Here is a 12,581-nt window from a genome sequence, read left to right as displayed (position 1 = left end):
TTCCTAAAGCAACCAAAAAAAATACCACATCCAGGGCCAAGGTTTCATGCAATGTTTTTCTGCTTAAATGGAGCAAGGGAGGCATTTCTCAATGGATGCAGACCTTTCATTGGTTAGTTAGTTGTTTCTTTGCTTTAGCCCATTGCTATGTACATGATTACACCTTTGCTGTAGTTTCTTTGCTATGTACTAACTTAATTGGTTATTTTTTTGCAAAACAGGTGTTGATGGATGCTTTATTAAGCTGACCACAGGTGCACAGATCCTTGCTGCCACTGGCAGAGATGGCAATAACAACATTTATCCAATTGCATTTGCCATTGTTGGTCAGGAGGATACAGCAAATTGGTGCTGGTTTCTCCACCAACTCAAGATATGTCTAGGAGGAGAAGTTGGCCAATTTGGTCCTTATACTATCATGTCAGATAGACAGAAGGTAAGTACTTAGTTTGCTGTGTGATTTCAGTTGCTTAGGTTTTTTTCAACTATATCTGTAGTCAGTAGCTTAGTTTGCTGTTGTAATTTCAACAGGGGCTACTCAATGCAGTGAATAGAGTATTTCCAAACTGCCACCAGAGATATTGTCTTAGACACTTATATGCAAATTTCCAGAATGCTGGTTTTAGGGGGGAAGATCTAAAGAAATGCATGGATAATGCCAGTTATGCTTACAATGAATATAAGTTTAATATTGCTATGAATGATTTGAGAAATGAGTGTGAGGATGCTTGGATCTGGCTTAATGCAATTCCTAAGAAAACATGGGCAAGGCATGCTTTTGACACTAACTGCAAGACAGATTTGGTTGTTAACAACCTATCTGAGGTGTTCAACAAGTATATCCTTGATTTTAGGAAAAAGCCTATTAGGACTATGGTTGATGGTATTAAGGACAAGCAAATGGTGAGGTGGCATGAGAAAAGGGAGAGAGGAAAGGCAGCTTTCTGGGAGATCACACCACACTATGCTGAGAAGCTAGAGCTGGAAAAGGAGAGGGCTAGATACTGCAAAGCCATTCAAGCTGGTGTTAATTTATGGCAAGTGACCAGTGGGCAGCAAACACACCCTGTGAACTTGGATAATCATACATGTGGTTGCAGAAAATGGGACCTCAGTGGCCTACCATGCAACCATGCAATTTCAGCAATTAACAAGGCCAAGAGGTTTCCAGAGGACTTTGTTTGTAAATTCTTCAGAAAACCATTTTATGTGGCAGCATATGAACCTATGATATTTCCTGTTCCTGGTGAACATGACTGGATAAGGACACCTGGACCAGACATAGAGCCACCAGAATTTCATGTTAGGAGAGGAAGAAAGCAAGAGAAGAGGATCAAGGGCAAGTTTGAAGTGCCAAAGCCAAAGGACAGCAGTAGAATGGCCACAATAACATGCTCTAACTGTGGTCTCCAAGGCCATAGATACACCAACTGCCTGAAACAATTGAAACCAGATTTGGCTATGAGGAAAAACAAGCATGTGGTAATACCAAATCTCACTTCTTTTGTATTAGTTGACTAGTGCATTTGTTAATATTTTAATGTTGTCTACTAATACCAATCTCACTCCTTTTTGCAAGACCAAGAGGTCACAGCAGCAACCTACACCTGCAAGATCACAACAGCAACCTACACCTGCAAGATCACAACCCCCACCTGCAAGATCACAGCAGCAACCTCCACCTGCAAGATCCCAGCAGCAGCCTCCACCTGCAAGATCCCAGCAGCAGCCTCCACCTGCAAGATCCCAGTAGCAGCCTCCACCTGCAAGATCCCAGCAGCAGCCTCCACCTGCAAGATCCCAGTTGCACCAAGATCACAGCCTCCACCTGCAAGTACTGGTGCAAGCTCTGGAGCAAGGTCTGGTGCAAGGACTGGTGCAAGATCTGGAGCAAGGTCTGGTGCAAGGACTGGTGCAAGATCTGGAGCAAGGTCTGGTGCAAGTTCACAACCATCAACTAGTGGTGCAAGGTCATTCACTGCCCCAAGATATGCAACTCCTTCTACATCTTCTGCCCCAAGAAGTCACACTGGTTGGATGACCTGATTTTCTCCTAGTGGTAACAGATGAGTGTTGTAATGAGTTGTTGTTTCTCAAAACTATGGTACTGATCAATGTTTTGTGTCCTGAACCATGGTTTCATGCTTAGGTTTGATTGTACTGAACCTACAAGTCAAACTGGTTGGATGATTATGTTTGAGTGTACTGAATTGCTATCAACTATCTTAGTGTTATGGGCAATGTTATGCTATCAATTTGGTGATTAGTGTTATTGGCAATGTTAGGGGGTTCTCGACGTCGACGGAGACTAAATGCCTAACCACTTAGGTTTAGGGGGTTCTCGACGTCGACGGAGCATAAATGCCTAACCACTTTGGTTTAGGGGGTTCTCGACATCGACGGAGACTAAATGCCTAACCACTTTGGTTTAGGGGGTGCTCGACGTCGACGGAGACTAAATGCCTAACAACTTTGGTTTAGGGGGTCCTCGACGTCGACGGAGACTAAATGCCTAACCACTTTGGTTTAGGGGGTTCTCGACGTCGACGGAGACTAAATGCCTAACCACTTTGGTTTAGGGGGTTCTCGACGTCGACGGAGACTAAATGCCTAAGCACTTTGGTTTAGGGGGTTCTCGACGTCGACGGAGACTAAATGCCTAACCACTTAGGTTTAGGGGGTTCTCGACGTCGACGGAGACTAAATGCCTAACCACTTAGGTTTAGGGGGTTCTCGACGTCGACGGAGACTAAATGCCTAACCACTTTGGTTTAGGGGGTTCTCGACGTCGACGGAGACTAAATGCCTAACCACTTTGGTTTAGGCGGTTCTCGACGTCGACGGAGACTAAATGCCTAACCACTTTGGTTTAGGGGGTTCTCGACGTCGACGGAGACTAAATGCCTAACCACTTTGGTTTAGGGGGTTCTCGACGTCGACGGAGACTAAATGCCTAACCACTTTGGTTTAGGGGGTTCTCGACGTCGACGGAGACTAAATGCCTAACCACTTTGGTTTAGGGGGTTCTCGACGTCGACGGAGACTAAATGCCTAACCACTTTGGTTTAGGGGGTTCTCGACGTCGACGGAGACTAAATGCCTAACCACTTTGGTTTAGGGGGTTCTCGACGTCGACGGAGACTAAATGCCTAACCACTTTGGTTTAGGGGGTTCTCGACGTCGACGGAGACTAAATGCCTAACCACTTTGGTTTAGGGGGTTCTCGACGTCGACGGAGACTAAATGCCTAACCACTTTGGTTTAGGGGGTTCTCGACGTCGACGGAGACTAAATGCTTAACCACTTTGGTTTAGGGGGTTCTCGACGTCGACGGAGACTAAATGCCTAACCACTTTGGTTTAGGGGGTTCTCGACGTCGACGGAGACTAAATGCCTAACCACTTTGGTTTAGGGGGTTCTCGACGTCGACGGAGACTAAATGCCTAACCACTTTAGTTTAGGGGGTTCTCGACGTCGACGGAGACTAAATGCCTAACCACTTTGGTTTAGGGGGTTCTCGACGTCGACGGAGACTCAATGCCTAACCACTTTGGTTTAGGGGGTTCTCGACATCGACGGAGACTAAATGCCTAACCACTTAGGTTTAGGGGGTTCTCGACGTCGACGGAGCCTAAATGCCTTAGAGTTCAAGCAACTTTGGTTTAGGGGATTCATAAAAGAGTTCAAGCAACTAAGACAAGCAGCAACTAAGAGTTAACATACTGGTTCACAACAAACTGGTTCACAACAACAACATATTGATTAACATAGTGGTTCACAGCAACTAACAGTTAACATAGTGGTTCACAGCAACAACATAGTGGTTCACAACAACTAAAGCAACAACATAGTGGTTCACAACAACTACACATCCATAGTACATAACTTAGTTCACAACAACACCATACTTCACAAAAGGTCAGCAAAGCCAGCATTCTTCTTCTTCATGTTGATCTGGATCTTGCTCTTGCTCTTCCTGTACATCTTCATTCTGACAAGATGTCCAGGATCCCCTTCAATTTCTGCTTGTTCTTCTCCTTTGACTTCAATAGTTCAGCAATCTGAATCTTTAGCTGATCCCTCCTTGCTGTGAGCTTGTCATGCCCCTTCTTGAGATCTCCCATGTGAAGGAGCAGCTGGGTGTTCTCCTGGGTGAGCTTTTCCTCAGATTTTTTGAGTTCATCAACCTGGAATTGTAGGTTCCTGGTGGATGTACTAAGCACTTCCTTCTCTTTTAGATGATTAAACTTCAGGTTCCTGATGCAAGTGCCTTGAGATTGTGTCAGGTTCATTAGTACTTTATACTTCTCCTGCAGCTTGAAGATCTCTGCATCTTTCTTCCCCATCTCTGTCTTCATGTCAGATACAACTGAATCAGAAACATGCACATTCTGCATCTTAGCCTGCAAATAGCTGAAATCTACCCTCCTATCCTCTTGAGCATTGAACAGTTGGTGCACATCTTCAACCAATTTGTCATAGTTGGCCTCTAGATTATTTTTTTCTTCAGTGAGATGGTGAATAGCGAGTGAACTCTCCAGGTTATCCTTCCTCCTATCACTCTTGCTGTCATGATACATTTCCCATAGCTTCAACAAGGCATTCTGCAATGTAGGAGGCCACTCTGGGTCAACCCAGAGAACAATACCACAATTGTCATCTTCCTGCAATATAAACAACCATAGCATGTGCAAAATCAATCTCGTAGGTAAATTATTTAAGCAATAAACTTTGAGCAACTAGCTTTAAACAATGAACTTTGAGCATCTTTAAACAATGTAGGACCCTAAATGACTAGCCACTGAATTAAAAAATGAACTTTAAGCATCTTTGAGAAACAACTTTAATAATATAGCCAACTAATGAATGAACCTCTGACACTAAACACTATCTGAATTTTGAGCTTCTGACATTGAATCTCCCTGACCTAAAACATCCAAATAATTTGCAAAGTGAGTACTCTTGTGAGCTAAACAATGAATATCTGCACTGCAAACTAAGCTATTGACCAATTATAAAATTACTGGCCAAATTAAATATACATGGCAAGCATCAACACATTTTCTAATCCACTGATTAGCATCAGTAGTACTAAATGGCTACAAAATGACCCTCACAGCTACCCAGTAAACAATACAATTCCAGGTTGGTGGTGGTGTGTCCAGGCAGGCCAAACACAACTACAAAATGACCATGACAGCTACAAAATGACCATCACAGCTATGCTACAAAGAGTACTCATTAAACAATGTGCATCAGCACATGGCTAGATTAAAGAAAGTGAATTCTATGCTCTGGACTGAACAATTCTATGCACATGGCTAGATTAAACAATACAATTAACACAGAGTTTGGACAGAATCTTACACTCATAGGACAGACTAAGAATCTCCTGCCCGTGTTAAATGCTTCGAATGCTACACGCCTCTCAGCCGCCACGCCATGCTGATGGCAAAGAACTCTGGGTGCTGTCTCAATGCCACTGTAGTCTTGGTCTTCAATGCTAGCAGGGATCTACAGGAACAAAAGGAAAACAAAATCCCCAAATCAAATCAAATCCCCCCCAAATCCCAAATCTGATAACCCAACCCTAACCCTAGCTCTACAACTCACCCGGAAATGCGTGGCTTCGTCGTCGGAGAGGTTCATGTATTGCACGCTTGAGTCCTGGCTGCTCTCGTCCTCCATGGCGCGACGATGAGCCGGTTGAGGTGGCGGCGGCAGCGGTGAATCGGAGAGAGGAGGGAGAGCCAGAGTGAGAGTGAAGTCGAGCGTCGAGCGAGAGTGAGGCGAGTTCGACCGAGCCCATGTAACCGACCGAGCCCATGGAGTATAACCGACTGCATCGGCCTCATCCTAGTCAGCGACCCGTCCACGCGCTGATTCGGCCAGCGTGTCACCTGACATGTGGGCCCGACCTGTCGGATACGCGGTCCATACGCGCTTATACGGCTTTTAGTCCGTTATGCACTTCTTAGGGCCTGAGTTGGTACTGAACTGCGACATGCACGAGTAGTGGTACTGATTCGTGAGTAGGTGCGCAAGTGTGGTACCAACGTGCAATTAACTCAGCCGGACACGTCCCGCCGGCCTCTTTATAAGGCGAGGCCCGAGGCCGCCTCAGCCCCAAGCCGCCCCAGCCCACCGACCCGCTCGAAACCCTAGCGCCGCAGCCTCGAGCCCCGCGCCGCCGCCGCTGCTCGCGCCGCCGCCGAAGCCCGCCGCCGCCGACCGATTTTTCCGGTTTTTCACCGGTTTATTCCGGTAAACCCTTGATCCGGTTTTTTATCGAGTAGATCGGTTCGGTTTTTCTCGGTTCGTCGGTTTAGATCGGTTTTTTGTTTTTCGGTTCGAATCTAATTTACGGACATTCGCTCGTTTAGATCTATAAACGAACGAATTCGTTCGTTAGTCTCTGTTAGCAGACGTTCGTCCGATAGATTTTTCCTTTTCTGTTTTATTTTCCGCCAGGGATCTATCCGCGATTATTTTTATCGAAGATTAGCCCCTGATCTTCAAACCCTCACAACTTTTTAACTGTTCGTCCAAATCCAGTGAAACCAACGCCAAAATCTTCGTCTCGAACCCCTCTTTCCAGTTAATCAACTTGAACACGATTTTGAAAATTTAAAATTTGGTTTCAAGCAGATTTGATTTCGAACTTCTTTTGATCGTAGTTTCAGTTTCCTAGCTCCGATTTGGTTGATTCTTTTTGCAAATCGAAGCCCTTCAGTTGCACTTTCAGATTTGTTCTTTATCATCTGAGTTTTACCCTTGCATATATGATTGATTGCTTATGTATGCTATTGTTTGTTTGTGATAGAATTCCCGGAGTGCAAAGCGTGCTACTACGAGTCTCTAGGGTTTGCGGATCATCAGCAAGGCAAGTAACACATTGATCATACTTCTTTATTACCCAGTTTTTATGCATTAGTTCCACTCCTCCAACACTGCATGATTAGGATGTGATTAACTTGTGGGTATTGGGAAGTAGATGATGAGGTAGAACCTATTGCCTTTATATCAGACCCTTGGGAGTTACTTCTACGTTGTGCTTATACCGCTATGCTATGCTCGTAGACACGGATTGGTTGAGTGTATCCATGACAGATGTGCAATTGTTAATTTAATGGTTAAGTTAAGGTGGCTACTTAAATACACATCTGGGTGGATTGGTTGAGGCACCCTGGAGCACCTAGTGGTTGTCAGGGCACCTGGAGAATCCAGTGTTGTCCTAGGATATCTCGGAGTACCCGTGTGATCATCCTACGGTTCGCCACCCAGGCTCAAAGGGATCATAAGATTATTCATGCTAGAAACTTCCGTGTGCAGCCATAAGCCATTATGGGCTCTGGCATAGTTGAGTATGTTGCATGACCTCTTTCAGTGGTAGACTAGCAGATGTAGTAGGTGTAACTATCTACCCAAAGTAAAGAGTTAATGTTTCTGAAAGACTGTGTCTCGGTCATTCGTTTGTCAAACACCATGTAGTGCGAGAAATCCAATGAAGGAGATCGAGTCTTGTGGGGAAAAGTGCGCAAACCTCTGCAGAGTGTACAAAATAATCATGATTAGTCGTGTCCCCGGTTATGGACATCTTGATTATCTGGTACTTGAATTATTGATTTGATCTCATCACTCTAAATTAATTTGTTGGGTTGTTAATACTGCTTAATTGGGATTGAGTTGGAGGAACCTTCTCAATGTTTCAACCACCATGATAGTTAAATAAAATTTATTCCTTTGTTGTAGGGAAAAAATTGGCTTTTCACAAAAAGTTATAACCATAGAGCCTCCACCAGCCATATATGCATGTAGTGTTAGAATGTATCTGTTCATTGCTCTATTGTGTTATCTTGCCAGCATATTCCATGTGCTGACCCATTTCGGTCTGCAATACATCATGTTGCAGACTTTTCAGATGAAGAGTAAGGTGCGCTAGGTCGTTGTCGTGCACTCAGCTATGCCGTTGGAGTTGATGGACCCATTTACCTTCGATGCTTCCGCAGTTATCTTATTTAGATGGCCTTAAGCCATATTATTGTAATAAGTTTTCTTTTGAGACATTCGATGTAATAAGTGTGTGACTGCACTCTGCTATAAATCCTTCGAGTATTGTGTGTGTGCCAGCATTACCGATCCAAGGATGACACTTAAGCACAAAGATTTGACCTTCTGAGGTCGGATCGCTACTATAACGTAATCAGGAGCAACTAAAATATGTGTATAGCCATTAGAGTAAGGAAACGGTCCCATATAGTCAAAGCCCCAAACATCAAATGGTTCAATAACAAGTGAATAATTCATAGGCATTTCTTGACGTCAACTAATATTACCAATTCTTTGACATTCATCACAAGACAAGACAAACTTACGGGAATCCTTGAAGACAGTAGGCCAATAAAAACTAGATTGCAATACCTTATGTGCAGTTCTATCTCTAGCATGGTGTCCCCCATAAGCCTCGGAGTGACACTTGCGTAGGATATGTTCCTGTTCATGCTCAGGTACACAACGTCTAATAACACTATCTACTCATTCTTTATAAAGGTGTGGGTCATCCTAGAAGTAATGTCTTAAATCATAGAAGAACTTTTTCTTTTGCTGGTATGTGAAATTGGGTGGTATAAATTTAGCAACAATGTAATTAGCATAATCAGCATACCATGGAGCAGTACGATAAGCATTTATGACAGCTAATTTTTCATCAGGAAAGCTATCATCAATAGGTAGTGGGTCATCAAGAACATTCTCTAACCTAGACAAGTTGTCTGCAACAGGGTTCTTAGCTCCCTTTATATCAATAATATGCAAATCAAATTCTTGCAGCAAGAGAACCCATCTAATAAGTCTAGGTTTAGCATCTTTCTTTTCCATAAGATATTTAATAGCAGCATGATCAGTGTGAACAGTTACTTTAGAATCAACAATATAAGGTCAGAACTTATCACAAGCAAATACAACTGCTAAAAATTCTTTTTCAGTAGTAGCATAATTTCTCTAGGCACTGTCTAGAGTTTTATTGGCATCTTGAATAACATTTAATTTCTTATCAACTCTTTGTCCTAGAACAGCACCTACAGCATAATCACTAGCGTCACACATAATTTCAAAGGGTAAATTCCAATCAGGTGGCTGAACAATAGGTGCAGAAATCAAGGCTTTCTTAAGTATTTCAAATGCTTCTACACAATCATCATCAACGATAAAAGGAGCATCTTTTTGTAAGAGATTAGTCAGAGGCCTAGAAATTTTTGAGAAGTCCTTAATGAACCTCCTATAAAAACCGGCATGACCAAGGAAACTTCTTATACCTTTAATGTCCTTAGGACACGGCATCTTTTCAATAGCATCAACTTTAGCTTTATCGACTTCCATACCTCTTTCAAAAAATTTATGCCCCAAGACAATACCTTCATTAACCATAAAGTGGCACTTCTCCCAATTCAAGACAAGATTAGTTTCTTCACATCTCTACAAAACTCGATCAAGGTTGCTCAAGCAATCATCAAAAGAAGTTCCATATACGGAGAAATCATCCATGAAAACCTCAACAATCTTTTCACAAAAATCAGAGAATATAGCCATCATGCATCTTTGAAAAGTAGCAGGTGCATTGCATAAACCAAAAGGCATACGTCTATAAGCAAAGGTACCGAAAGGGCAAGTAAAAGTGGTCTTTTCTTGATCCTCTTTTGACACAGGTATTTGAGAGAAACCAGAATAACCATCTAGAAAGCAAAAATGCGTATGTTTGGATAATCTTTCTAGCATTTGATCAAAAAAGGTAAAGGGTAATGATCCTTTTTAGTAGCTTTATTTAGTTTGCGGAAATCAATTACCATTCTATAACCTGTAACGATTCTTTGTGGGATCAATTCACCTTTATCATTAGGGACAACAGTAATGCCCCCTTTCTTAGGGACACAATGGACAGAACTTACCGACTGACTATCAGCAACGGGATAAATTATACTTGCCTCTAGAAACTTTAGTATTTCTTTTATTACCACTTCTTTCATCTTAGGATTTAACCGTCGTTGGTGATCAACAACCGGTTTAGTGTCTTTCTCCAATTTTATTTTGTGCTAACATAGAGTGGGACTAATGCCCTTAAGATCATCAAGAGTATATCCAATAGCAGCATGGTGCTTCTTCAGAGTTTTCAATAATTTCTTTTCTTCATGCTATGAAAGGTTAGCACTAATAATAACAGGATATATCTTTTTCTCATCAAGATAAGCATATTTAAGAGTATCAGGTAATGGTTTAAGCTCAAACACGGGATCACCCTTGGGTGGACGAGGATCCCCTAGGATTTCAACAGGCAAGTTGTGTTTCAAAATAGATCCCTGTTTAAAGAATACTTCATCTATTTCCCTTCTTTCATTCATAAACATATCATTTTCATGGTCGAGCAAATATTGTTCTAAAGGATCATTAGGAGGCACGGCAATAGAAGCAAGACCAATAATTTCATCTTTACTAGGTAATTCTTTATCATGCGGTTGTCTACGAAATTTAGCAAAATTAAACTCATGAGACATATCCCCCAAACCAATAGTAACAACATCCTTTTTGCAGTCTATCCTAGCATTAACAGTATTCAAGAAGGGTCTACCAAATATAATGGGACAAAAGTTATCTTGTGGGGAACCAAGAACAAGAAAATCAGCAGGATATTTAACTTCCCCACACAAGACTTCAACATCTCTAACAATCCCAACTGGTGAAATAGTGTCTCTATAGGCAAGCTTAATTGTAACATCAATTTCCTCTATCTCAGCAGGTGCAATATCATGCATAATTTCTTTGTATAAGGGATGAGGTATTGCACTTGCACTAGCACCCATATCACACAAGCCATGATAACAATGATCTCCTATTTTAACAGAAATAACAAGCATGCCTACAACAGGTCTATGTTTATTTTTAGTATCAGGTCTAGCAATTCTAGCAGCTTCATCACAGAAGTAAATAACATGCCCATCAATATTATCAGCTAAGAGATCTTTAACCATAGCAATAGTAGGTTCAACTTTAATTTGCTCAGGGGGTGTAGGTGTTCTAGTGTTACTCTTACGAACTACAGTTCAAGTTTTAGCATGATCCTTTATTCTAATAGGGAAAGGTGGTTTCTCAATATAAGCAGTAGGAACAACAGGATCAACATTATAAGTGATAGTCTTTTCTTCTACTTTAATAGGTGCAACCACTTTTACTTCAATGGGAGGATTATATTTAAACCACTTCTCCTTAGGGAGATCAACATGAGTAGCAAAGGATTCACAGAAAGAAGCTACTATCTCATAGTCAAGTCCATATTTAGTGCTAAATTCACGGAAAACATCGGTATCCATAAAAGATTTAACACAATCAAACTTAGGTGTTATACCTGTCTCCTTACCCTCGTGGAGATCCCAATCTTCAGAGTTGCATTTAATTCTTTCCAATAAATCCCATTTGAATTCAATAGTCTTCATCATAAAATAACTAGTACAAGAAGTATCGAGCATGGAGCGATTATTGAGAGAAAGCCGAGCATAATTTTTTTGAATAATAATTTCTCTTGAGAGCTCAAGATTGGGGCATGAATATAACATTTACTTAATCCTCCCCAAGATTGAGCGATGCTTTCTCCTTTGCGAGGCCAAAAATTATATATATAATTACGATCATGATGAACAAGATGCATAGGATAAAACTTCTGATGAAATTCCAATTTCAATCGGTTGTAGTTCCATGATCCCATATCATCACATAGCCTAAACCATGTCAATGCCTTTCCCTTCAAAGATAGAGGGAAGACATTCTTCTTGATAACATCCTCGGGCATACCTGCAAGCTTAAATAATCCACAAACTTCATCCACATAGATTAGGTGCAAATCGGGATGTAATGTTCCATCACCTGTGAAAGGATTAGCTAGCAGTTTCTCTATCATACCCGAAGGAATTTCAAAGTAAACATTTTCAGTAGGTTCAGTAGGTAGAGGAGCAACTCTTTGCTCTACTGGTCGGGGCGAAGATACCCCGAACAAGCCCCTCAAAGGATTACTTTCCATAGTAACAAGTGACAGTGAATTTCAGCACACTATATAAATTTTTTCTTACCAAATTCCACTTACAAAAGGTGCTTCACTCCCGGGCAACGGCGCCAGAAAAGAGTCTTGATGACCCACAAGTGTAGGGGTTTTATCGTAGTCCTTTCGATAAGTAAGAGTGTCGAACCCAACGAGGAGCAGAAGGAAATGACAAGCATTTTCAGTAAGGTATTCTCTGCAAGCACTGAAATTATCGGTAACAGATTTTGTGATAAGGTAATTTGTAACGGGTGACAAGTAACAAAAGTAAATAAGGTGCTGCAATATGGCCCAATCCTTTTTGTATCAAAGGACAAGCCTGTACAAACTCTTATATAAAGGAAAGCGCTCCCGAGGACACATGGGAATTATCGTCAAGCTAGTTTTCATCACGCTCATATGATTCGCGTTCGTTACTTTGATAATTTCATATGTGGGTGGACCGGTGCTTGGGTACTGCCCTTTCTTGGAGAAGCATCAACCCCTATTGCAAGCATCC

At 41.9% G+C, this 12,581-nt stretch overlaps 1 protein-coding gene across 1 annotated transcript; it reads right to left on the bottom strand.

Moving 5' to 3' along the window:
- Nucleotides 1-3,986: 3,986 nt before the first annotated feature.
- LOC109757434 (uncharacterized) lies at nt 3,987-5,688 on the bottom strand. The gene is made up of 3 exons (XM_020316259.1): nt 5,614-5,688; nt 5,368-5,514; nt 3,987-4,664 (listed from the first exon to the last, which is right to left on the bottom strand). The coding sequence occupies exons 1-3, from the start codon at nt 5,686-5,688 to the stop codon at nt 3,987-3,989; spliced, it is 900 nt and encodes a 299-aa protein (XP_020171848.1).
- Between the last annotated feature and the right edge of the window lie 6,893 nt (nt 5,689-12,581).

Source organism: Aegilops tauschii, chromosome 6 (assembly GCF_002575655.3).
Source record: "Aegilops tauschii subsp. strangulata cultivar AL8/78 chromosome 6, Aet v6.0, whole genome shotgun sequence".
Classification (NCBI taxonomy): domain Eukaryota; kingdom Viridiplantae; phylum Streptophyta; class Magnoliopsida; order Poales; family Poaceae; genus Aegilops; species Aegilops tauschii.
This window is presented reverse-complemented; position numbering and strand designations above follow the sequence as displayed.

Bases quoted from the DNA above. Each gene is read 5' to 3' on its own strand.
- LOC109757434 (XM_020316259.1), bottom strand. From the start codon at position 5,688: ATGGAGGACGAGAGCAGCCAGGACTCAAGCGTGCAATACATGAACCTC. The intron at 5,515-5,613 runs GTGAGTTGTAGA...TTGTTCCTGTAG, and splicing joins ACGAAGCCACGCATTTCCGG to ATCCCTGCTAGCATTGAAGA. The intron at 4,665-5,367 runs GTAAGATTCTGT...TTTATATTGCAG, and splicing joins TCTTAGTCTGTCCTATGAGT to GAAGATGACAATTGTGGTAT.